Source organism: Larus michahellis, chromosome 1 (assembly GCF_964199755.1).
Source record: "Larus michahellis chromosome 1, bLarMic1.1, whole genome shotgun sequence".
Taxonomy (NCBI): domain Eukaryota; kingdom Metazoa; phylum Chordata; class Aves; order Charadriiformes; family Laridae; genus Larus; species Larus michahellis.
In genome coordinates this window covers 55,202,299-55,212,617 of record NC_133896.1, presented here as the reverse complement: position 1 = coordinate 55,212,617, position 10,319 = coordinate 55,202,299, and the positions used below count along the sequence as shown (strand labels likewise).

Below are 10,319 nucleotides of genomic sequence, written 5' to 3'. Positions count from 1 at the left end.
CCTGTCTCCTGACTCTGCGCCTCGTGGCTTCCCACACAACTCGTATGCCACCCTGCAGCCCCAGGGGTCGTTGGTGGAACAGGTCCAGTTGGCACCATCGCGTTCAGCTACTTAGAATAACTCAAGGGAAGAGTCATGTTTAAGAAACCAAAAGCAACCTGCAACTGCCCCTGGTCATATGATGTCGGTGACTGACACTGAGCCACGATTGTTCAGGGTTCTTGCAAATTTTATTCCAGGATCACAGTGACCTGCATGGTAAGGTGCTGGTGTGGTCCACACTTCTGCTCCAAAATGAGCCCAGTATCACCTAAATTCCCCCCAAAGAATGCCTACCCAGCCTGTTCTCCAAAACCTCCAGTGATGGAGGCTCCGGTGCTTCCCCAGGCAATCCACTTGAGTAATTAACTGTCTGTTCTGTTAGAAACCGTTCCTAATGTCTAACATCAATCTTGCTCCTTGCAATTTAAACCCCATTACTCCTTGCCCTATTCCCCAGCGGACACAGCAAACGATTGATGCCTGTCCTTGTCGCATCACCCCGCGCCCCCAAGAGAGAAAGTCTCGGGCCGATTCGTGACGTTGTGTCTGCCCGAGGAGATGGCTCTCCTGAGCACAGTCATGCCAGGGTGGGGGAAAACGGAAAGGAAAGATCTTTTGGGGTCAGGGGTGGTGGCATAGTGCGCTGCTAGACATGAGACCCTTAGAAAGCACCTGGGTTTGTAACAGCTGAGAGCCCGGAGCGGGGGAGCGGGATGGTGCGGTGGATCTGTGGCATGTGCCCCCCCTCCCGTGCTCTCCTGCTGTGGCGGGGGGTGACAGTGGCACCTGTGGGTGCTGGGGGGCTGCAGGCTTGGGCAGGCAGGGAGGGCGGCTGCAGCAGCACCAGCGGGACTCGGGGTGACAGGGGAGAGGTTTGACCCGTCACAGGGGATCCCTCCTGCTCCGGACCTGGCCTGGATCTGGGCTCTTCCCACCCCCCATCCCGCTGATACATTGCGTCCGACCGTGCCACCGATGCGTGTTGCTTTGCGTAACTGTAACGATGCAGCCCCCCACCGGGGCTGACCCTCGTCCCCTCCGGCCCCCCATAGAGACTCGCTCCTTTAAGCCTGGCTCAGAAATGACCAAGCTGATCCCTCCCACCTGCCCGCTCCCCCTGGCCTGGCCCTGACGTCAGGGGAAGGCGTGCGGATGCGTGTGCCTCTGTGTGTGTGTGTGCGTGTGCGAGGCGCGCATCATACACACATCAGACACCGCGGATCCATCGGCAGCCGGTGGGCGGGCAGGCAGAGGGAGAAACCCCTCCAAGAGCCGGGCTGCCGGCGAGACCGCTGCTCCTCGCAAGGCAGCGGAGGAGCGTTGGGCCCCACTGAGCACCGATGCTTGGCAGGACGCAGCTCCAGGGAGCCCGTCACCGCTAAGGAGGTAAAGGGGAGGCACAATGGCCATCCAGTTTGCCCGGGCTATTGTAAGCTGGAGGTTAAACTTCGCGTATCGCCTTTTTCTTTCAAAGCTGCTTTTTTCCTTCCGACGGCGGCAGCGGAGAGCTGCGAGGGTGAAGCGCGACATCCCTCCTCCGCTTCGGTTATTCCCCACCAGCCTGAGGAACAATAACTCCTCTGGGGGAGGGGGCGGGTGGCGGTGGCTGGGGGGCAAATAGCCGGGTCTTTGCCACCTAGGGCTGAGATCAGCCGGGAGCCAGCTCTCCAGTTGCCATGGGGTGGGAGGGAGGGGGGTGATTTGTAAAAAAATCCGTCTTATTAAAGCGGGCTGATAATGGTGGGGGCCTGAATTGGGCTTTCTTTGGGACTGGCTGCACTATTCATTCCTGCAGATGGCAAGTTAGATCCACAAAGGAGGGAGGACGTGGACGAGGACGTTTGCACCAGGTCTTTGAACAGACACTATTCTAATTAAAAAAAACCAACCAACCAAACAAACAAACAAAAAAACCCCAAAATAACCAAACCCCACAAATTTGATATTTGGGAGTGATGCTTATGCATCTATGCTTAAAAGGTAAATCAAGCCTCCATGATGGCTTCTCCCTTTGCTTCCCCTTGGCATCTGGCAGCCCGCTTGCTCTCCCCTACGGCCTCCCTGAGAACTGGGCAGCCCAGCACTGACTGAAGGAGCTTTTTATAATCGATCCATAAAGGTGACATTCATATTTTAGCGCTAAGCAGGCTGTATCGTAGGCGAGACTATCTCAGCAAAGATCCCTGGAGTGGGGAGCGTGATTGGCTTAGCTGGGGAGGGGACGCTGTCAGTGTGTATTCCCCAAAAACTGCCTGGTTTATTTTTCCTGTAGTAATTTGTCTCAGCAAAGGGGATTTTAACATGCAAGGGGAGGCAAGGAAATTGCTTTGCTTGGTCTTTAACTCTTCATGGCGTGATCTGGTAACCAAAAAAAAGGAGGCTGGGGGGGGGAGGGGGGGAGCTGAGAGGCTTTCATTAGCATCGGACAGAGACAGCATTTATAAAAACCTGCCAGATGCCGAGGCTGCGAGCCTCCTCCGAGGAAGGGAGGATGGAGAAACGTAGCCCCGGCGGGCGCTGCACTGGCCCTGCTTGTGGTAACTCCTGCCTGGAGCCATCCCTGTCCCCCAGCTGGTTCCTGCCCCTCACAGCAGACCCCGCTCCCCCTGGGAGAGATGCCGATTCGGGGTCTCTGCTGGCCACCGCGTTATCGGTGGGTCCCTCGGCGCCCGCATGTGCCAAGCAGCTGAAAAATGGGATTTTTGTTTTTGCATCGAGCTCTGGGGACACGCTCCGGCGGCTGGAGGGGTGTATCTCTTCTCTGTTTCAGACCGCGTCTAGACAGGCTGGGTCTGAGGGGGGGGGGCATCAGCCTCCCTGAGGATGGCGGCGGGCCAGAACATCGCTTTCCCTGCTCCGTGGGGTGAGGAGATGGCTGCCGGCAGCCGGCTGCGGAAACACGGTGTCTTTTTGACATACTGAGACCTTTTTGCTACTGGGGTGGAAGGAGCTGGGAGGTAAACGTGACTCCTAAACTGGGGTCGCTGGCAGTCACGAGGAATGGAGAAAACGCGATGGCAAGTGGCCGGGAAGAGCCGGTGCGGGAGCTCACTGGAAAAGGCAGCAGAGGGAAAATAACCTCCTGCTCCTTGGCTGGGGTGGGGGGAGCAGCAGCATTGGGGAAAACGGAACGTGGTGGCAGACAGCATCTGAGCCGGGGATTTTGCAAAGGGATGCAGCGGCGTGAAAGGAAACAGCCCATAAAGGCGACGGCGGGCCAGCCGAAGGGTCACGTCCCGCAGCCGGAGCGTGACAGCCGCCGGCAGAGCGGCCGCCTGTCCATCCCTCCCTCCCTCCATCCATCCCAAGCAGCCCTGGGGGTCCCGGTGGATGGGAAGGAGCACAAAGAAGCGCAGCACAGGAGGGCCGTCTCACCGAGGGTGATTAAGCCAATTAAATATGTATTCCCCCTGCCCGGCCCAGGGACGCGTGAGGGGTTTTTCTTCGCTGCCACTAATGAACGAGGAGTGGCAGACAGAGGCTGGTGCCTCTTCAAAAGGCTCCTTCCCCGCTTTGGGGGACCTTGAAAGGGTGTTTAGTTAAACAAGGTCACCGCCAGCACCCAAGTCAATGTGTTTGGCTTTAAAGAGAGGGAGAGAGAGACAGTGATTTTATTTGATAAACCGCAGACCTTTCAGTGGCTGGTGATGAATGGGGTACTTGGATCTCGAGATAAAAGCTGATGTGTCTACTGCCTGTCTGCCTTAATTGGCCTGGGTTTCCTGCGTGCGTTCGCCTGCGAGCGCTCCCGACTGTCAGCTTGGCTCGGCTCGGGAGCCTGCCCTCCGAAAAATATATAAAGCAAAGCTGGCTGCTGCTGCCGAAGGAAACCCTATCAGCAGAGGGCTCTGGGGTTTCCATCCAAGGTGGTTTCTTTGGGGAGGTGGGGAGATGGACGGGGTGGGGGGGTGTTTGTTACAAAGAGCGTCCTTCCAGGGAGAGCTGGGCTCGGTGCTGCTTGCCTTGGAGGACTGTCACCCCAGGGGACCCTCGGAGCAAAGCCACTGAGGGGAGGTGGAGACCAGTGGAGGTCCTGCAGCGGTGGCAGGGGGGGTTGTTATGCTGGAAAGGCTTCCTGTGCCCCACGGCAAAGCCGGGCTGCAGCAGCCTCTGCTCGCCTCCTCAAGTGACCCGGATTTCATCCCCGCACCGTATACGTGCATGGGGTGGACACGGTGTCGTGGGTGGCGTCTGCCAGGCCTGGAGAGACCCAAGATGGGGAGAGGTGCTCTCAGCCCTGGGGGAGGTTAGGGTGACCGCTGACGATGGAGGAGAGGGGGAAAATGCCTCCTGACCCCCCCAGGTGCTCCCTCCTGGTTGCCTGCTGGGGCTGCAGCGTGGAGAAGGGCAGTCAGGGCTGGGGAGAGGATGGTGGGGTGGAGCAGAGGGAGGGAAGGAGAAGGGCAGGAGGACAGGAGGTCGAGAGAGACTTTCCCTGCTCTCCAGCTGGGCTGGGAGGGAAGAAGAGACCAGCGAGGACATGCTCGCCTCTCCCCTCTTCTCTCAGCCTGCATTTGCTGTGAGTTTAATTTCCTCGGTCCCTTTGTTTGCTGCGGGGATTTAAATGAGGTGGGAGGATGGATGCTGCCCCGGAGCCCCCCGTGGTGCCAGAGCTCCTGCTCAGCCTCAGCTTCCCTGGCACAGCAGAGCCGGGCATTCAGCCGCCGGGCCCCAAGGCTGACCCACAGATATGGGGTGTTCACGCCAGGAACGTGGCTGGTGGCCATAGGAGCCACCTTTGGCACGGCAGTGGGACGGATGGGTGTCTCTGCTGCAGCCCCCGCTCCAAGCAGGAGTTGGGTGCCGTGCCTCGGTTAGAACAGGCTGCTGAGGGATGTGTCCCTGGGGGGGTTGCGTATCCCTGAGGACGGGGATCCCACAGCCTCGCCGTGCCCTGTTCCCGTGCTCATCCCGGTGAGCTGCCACCCCATGCCAGGGCTCTCACGCGTATCCGCATGGACCAGCTGGAGCCCCTTGAAGAGCTCATGGGCAGTCGTGCCCGGCTTGTTCTCCCACGTGGGGCAAGCTCCGCTCGTGGGGGCAAATGGCAGCCCTGGGAGGGCACCTCCGCTGCTGCCCGTGGGCCTGAGGAGCGGGCTGTCTGCCTTTTCTCCCCCAGCGATGCCCGGCACGCTCCTGCTCCCCACCACCGCTCATCCCTGGAAGCAGGGGGGTCCCACAGGTGAACCTGGGGCAAACCCGCTCTCTGTTGCCACTTCCATCTGCCCATGCCATTTTGTCCTTGAAAGGCTCCCCCTCTCGCACGCCCCTTCCCCTTCACCTCTTATTTTTCTTTTGCCTCTGTGAAACTTCCATTTTTCCAGCCCCTTGTGGACCTGCTGGAGGAAGCTCTTTCTCCTGGCACCAACCAACCGCCTCAGCATACTAATACTTTGCTCAAAGCATCGTTATTCAGGTTAAATACCCTCCATTGTCCCTAATCTGGTGAGGGAATCGAAAGGCCTTGTCAGCGAAAGCGCGGGCGCAGGAGGCGCGCCATGGTGAAGCCATTTTTGTAGTGGCAGCTCCATGATGTGCAGAGAACTGAGGGCTGCTTCCCCCAAGTTGTCCTGCTGGTCCAGCCCTGACACCTCCTGGGAAGGTGCTGGATCCTGCAGGGATGCTTGGGGACCACATGGCTTTTTGCTGCCCCGAAAGTGTCTGGGCTGCTCGCCAGTGGAAGCAGGGCTGTCGGATGGGGGCACAGATGGGAGCAGAGAAGCAGCTTGGGGGCTGCCCTGGCTTTTGGGTGTCTCGCTTGGGTGCTCCCTGAGCCTCTCCGAGCTCCATGGGTGAAGGAGCTTTGGCTGGGGGGAAGGAGGTGGTGAGCCCAGGCATACGGGAAGGAGATGCTGAGCCTGGGAATGGGGGAAGGAGATGCTGAGCCTGAACATGGAGGCAGGAGATACGGAGCCCAGTGGGACAGGAGCTGAGCAGAAGGCAGGCACATGTTCTCCAGTTCTTTTGCGGCAGAGAGGAGACACTGAAGCACACGAAGGGTTTTGGGGGGGAGTCGGATGGGAGACACATTTCGGAGGGGTTTGTGGCCACAGCTGGAAGTTGTCTGGGAGGGCAGGAGGCCTTGGGGTGGGACCGTAGTGTGCCCTCTGCCACCTGGACCTCAGGGTGAAGCTTTGGAGGGCTGAGAGGGGACAGTTGTCAGGAAACAGCTACGGCATGGGTGGGCACTGAAGTGGGGCTGGCAGCGGTCAGGGCTCGGCGACAGGCAGAGGCCCCTGGCAGGGGAAGCAAGCGGAGGTGGGTGAGGGGAACAGGAGTCGCCTGGTCCCTCCCCGAAACTTGGGCTGCTCTAGAAACCATTTCCCATGTCCTTGGTGCCTGCTAATTTGGGAGCGGAGGTGACCCCCTTTTGCACGTCCCCCCAGGGCCTCTGCGTCTCAAGGGGCCGCGGATGAGTCAGAAACCAAATTAAATATTCTCTGGGTTTCCCGGTGTGTGCAGGTGTCGTCCCAAAAGATGCCGCACGCCCCAGCGGGGCAAGAAGGGCTGGAGGGGGTGGCGGGGAAGGGGACGGTAACTCCATGGGATGTCGGGCTCCTCAGCTCCGGGTGATGGGGAAACCCCCGAGCCTGAGGAGTGAGGGAGACGGGTGAGCCCCAACCCAAAGCCCCCAAAGATGCCCCCCAGGCATCCAGCATCGGGTGCGGCGACTGATGGGAAGAGAAATCGTCAGAGCAAAGGCTTCCTGCGCAAGCGGCCGCAGTGCTGCTCACACACCAGAGCAGCTCACTGGGAGGCTTAAAAATGCACAGCTCTCCCAATTTCATGCTCGGGGTGGTTCGGTGAGGACAGCCGTGTCCCTTCCCTGTAGGGATGTGCTCAGGTAGGCAGCGAGCTGCCGGCTGGGGCTGGGGTTGGATCCTAAATCCCATAGCGCTGAGGCAGCCTCCAATGGTGGGGAGACCTGAGACCCCTGACCTTGACCTACCTGTGGTCTCAGCCTTTTTCCTTCACCCTTTTAGCAGGAATCTTAGGCTGGGAGAGATCCCAGAGGCCGGGGACTAGGCAGGCTGGCGCAGCGTGGGCATCCTTGGAAAAACAGCCCCTGCCCGTGGCAGCACCTTCTCCCAGGGCGCGTGCCGATTTAGCCACTTCATCTCTAATATGTGGGATTATCCTGGAAAATAAAAGATGCAGCAACAAACCAGGCTCTTTCCTTCCCTCGGGACTGATTTGCTGGAACATCCCGGATGGGCGATTCCCAGTGCCGGGGGTTGGTGCCCAGTACCAAATGTCAGGCTGCCCGCCCGCACAGACGTGGGGCTGGGAGCAGAGCGGGCAGTTCCTGACAGCAAACTGCCCTGGCCAAAAGCCCCCCTGGGCGGGCCTGTGACCACCCCTCTTTGCTCCCCAGGTCTCAGGCAGCAGACCCGTGCGCCCCGGCGCCTTCTTTCCTGCCGCCTGCCCGCCCATCCCCAAAACGGAGGAGCCCGCCGGTCCCACCATGTCGTCAGACCCCAGCGCTCCGCCAGCGGTGCCCCCCCTACACTCCCCCAAGTCGCCGGTGTGGCCCACCTTCCCCTTCCAGCGGGAGGGCAGCCGCATCTGGGAGCGGGGCAACCTCCTGCTGCGGGACCTGCCCAGCCCCCTCCCTACCAAGAGGACCAGGACCTACTCGGCGTAAGTAGCCCGGCACGCAGCGAGCGGGTTTGGCTCTGGCTGAGCCGAGCAGGGACCATGGTCACCAGCAGTGCCTGCAAAACCTTTTACGCCGGGTGCACGTCGCCATCGCGGCACCCAGCATCACCGCAGCCACCTGCCCAGGGTGCTGTGGGTGGGTGCCATGCCCTCTCCCAGGGAACACCGTGCTTCCATAGCAAACCTCCTCCCATGCTGCCCCCCAGGCGAGTGCCGCTGGTGAGACATCTCCATCCCTTTCCTCCCGCAGGACGGCGCGTGCCTCTGCCGGCCCCATCTTCAAGGGTGTCTGCAAGCAGTTCTCTCGCTCCCAGGGCCACGGGTTCATCACCCCCGAGAATGGCACAGAGGACATTTTCGTCCACGTGTCTGAGTAAGTCCAGGGGTCGCACAGTGCTGGGGCACCCTGGGGGAGCCATGCCATCAGCATGGGGCTGGAGAACCATGGGCTGGGGTGGGGATGTCTCCGTGGGGTGGGGAAGGGGCTCTGCCTGTCCTCTACCCGCCTTTGCCAGTGGGTTTTCTTTCCCAAGGCGCAGCTGGTGGGTTGGGTGCCTTATTGGTGCTGGGTGGTCCAGGGAGGGGGTCTGGCTCTTGGCCCCATCCCCACCACCTCCCCTCTCCTCTCCTGCAGCATCGAGGGGGAGTACGTCCCGGTGGAGGGGGATGAGGTGACGTACAAGGTCTGCCCCATCCCTCCCAAGAACCAGAAGTTCCAGGCGGTGGAGGTGGTCCTCACCAACCTGGCGCCGCACACGAAGCACGAGACATGGTCCGGCCAGATCATCGGCTCCTAGGCGCCCGGGGGGGCCGCCGACCGCTCGGCCCCATGCAGCAAGCCTGCCCAGCCGCTCGTGGCGGGCATGGGGGGAGCTGAGGCGGCGATGGGACCAGGGCTGCCCCCAAACACGCAGGCGTTTGCGTTCGGTGTCTTTTATAAGGTTACGGTTTCCTTTCTCTGTGTGTGTTGTAAGTGTCTGTCGAGGGGGAAGGGGGAAGCAGACCCTTCCCCTGCCACCCCCCAGATCCGGGGGCAGTGCTGAGCCCCATGTCCCCTTCCTTGTCCCAGATGCCATGGGGGACCAGGGGAACCAGTCCTACCCCCCGACCCCCCGGCTGCCCCGGGCTGAAGCAGGTGCTGAGAGCTGGAGAGGGCCGGGGGGAGGCTGGGGGGGCTCGGATCATCCTCCTGAACCCCACTCTGGCAAGATGGACACCCCGCTTGGTCCCGCAGCACGGCAGCAGTGGGGCATGCCATGGGGACGGGGGGAAATGGGGCGGCATGGGGCAGCGTATCACTGTGCAGGGAGTGGGTGGCTGAGACCCATCCCCATCGCTGGCAGCTCACGGCACCCGCCTGAGCCACGGCCCTCCATCAAAAGATCTCAGGTCAGTGGTGCCACGGGGAGGCGAGTGGCTTACGGAAAGAAAAAAAGTAGTTTTAAGGGGCAAACGGCTGCTGGCAGGGTGCTGTGGGTGCTCGGTGTTGTGCCCGGGGGGCTGGGGGTGCACTTGGCATCTCCGTGCTCCCCACCGGGCCGGTAATGCACTTTTCTTGGCTCGGTGCTGACGTGGTTTTGGGGAGATGGCTGCCTCCTCCTCCTCCTCCCCTTGTCCCCCCAGCCCCCTGGGGACCCCTCTTCCCATGCGTGTGTGTGTGTGTGTGTGTGTGTGTGTGCATGTCCGTAGCTTGCCGGGGGGGCAAGGGGCTGAGGGGTTTGAGTAGCCTCGGCCGTAGGGCAAGCGCAGCCATCTCCTCCCCAGCCCCTCGGCGTAGGCAGGGTCTCGTATACAAAGCACAAACTTTGTTTTTTGGTCTTCTCCGCCATACCCTGGCCAGGCAGGCTCCCGCAGCCCGGGGAGGGACGGGGACAGAGAGCAGTGGGACAGGAACAGCGTGGAGCGGGCTGGGCCTGAGGTGACACCAGGGAAACGGTGCCCGCACCGACGCTCCAGAGATTATCAGCATCTGAAGGGGTTTATTTCGAAGCAGGGCAAGCGTCCCCACTGGGCGGGATGGGCGATGACAGCCGGATCCCAGGCACCCACTCGGCGGGAGCCCCCGGTGCTGCCGGTTCCCAGCACTGATGGAGAGGGGCATTTTCCACCTTTCTTGCTGCCACTGTTGCGGTGGGGACAAGGGTCTGCTCTAAGTGGGGAGAAGAGGGGGGCAAGGCTGGTGCCACGCAGGACAGCCGGGGGCCGGTGGATTTGGGAGAACCACTCCGTGCTGCCCCGTCCCGGGCTGGCATGGGGACTGCCCCGGGACCCCACAGCCCATCTCACTGCCAACCCGCAGCCCGGCTCACCCAGGGGCTGCGGCGACACCGGCTCAGGTCCCAGGCATCCCCGGGACACGCAGTCAGCTTGGCCAAGGCAAACTTTGTTTGATTCTTTTTTTTTTTTTTCCTCTTTTTCTGGGAAATAAACTAAAACCCTAGACTTGTTGGTGTTTTTACAACTCCAGTGTAGTTCCTGCCTGTCTGACCGTGTGTCAACCTTTGTAACATTGGCAATAAACCATTAAAATTGACTTTCCCATGAGCCCTGCCCATCCCGGCTCTTTGTCCTCCGTGTGTGTGTGTGTGTGTGTGTGTTGGAGGGGGAACACTGGTGGC

At 60.8% G+C, this 10,319-nt stretch overlaps 1 protein-coding gene across 2 annotated transcripts; it reads left to right on the top strand.

Annotated features, from left to right (window-relative positions):
• The first annotated feature begins 1,170 nt into the window (after positions 1 to 1,170).
• CSDC2 (cold shock domain containing C2) lies at positions 1,171 to 10,245 on the top strand. Of its 2 annotated transcripts, none has more exons than XM_074577901.1 (4): positions 1,171 to 1,428; positions 7,418 to 7,683; positions 7,952 to 8,074; positions 8,336 to 10,245. In XM_074577901.1, exons 1-4 carry the CDS (start codon positions 1,195 to 1,197, stop codon positions 8,496 to 8,498), a joined length of 786 nt encoding a protein of 261 aa, XP_074434002.1. In that variant the 5' UTR covers positions 1,171 to 1,194; the 3' UTR covers positions 8,499 to 10,245. The 2 variants fall into 2 exon arrangements, with proteins under 2 accessions (XP_074434002.1, XP_074434008.1); XM_074577907.1 differs by lacking the exon at positions 1,171 to 1,428 and adding an exon at positions 2,915 to 2,999.
• Positions 10,246 to 10,319: the final 74 nt, after the last annotated feature.

What these genes read in the sequence shown, in the direction of transcription:
- CSDC2 (XM_074577901.1), top strand. Translation starts at nt 1,195, where the DNA reads ATGCGTGTGCCTCTGTGTGTGTGTGTGCGTGTGCGAGGCGCGCATCAT. An exon ending in AGGACCAGGACCTACTCGGC is followed by an intron (nt 7,684 to 7,951) that starts GTAAGTAGCCCG and finishes TTCCTCCCGCAG; the next exon opens with GACGGCGCGTGCCTCTGCCG. An exon ending in ATTTTCGTCCACGTGTCTGA is followed by an intron (nt 8,075 to 8,335) that starts GTAAGTCCAGGG and finishes CCTCTCCTGCAG; the next exon opens with CATCGAGGGGGAGTACGTCC.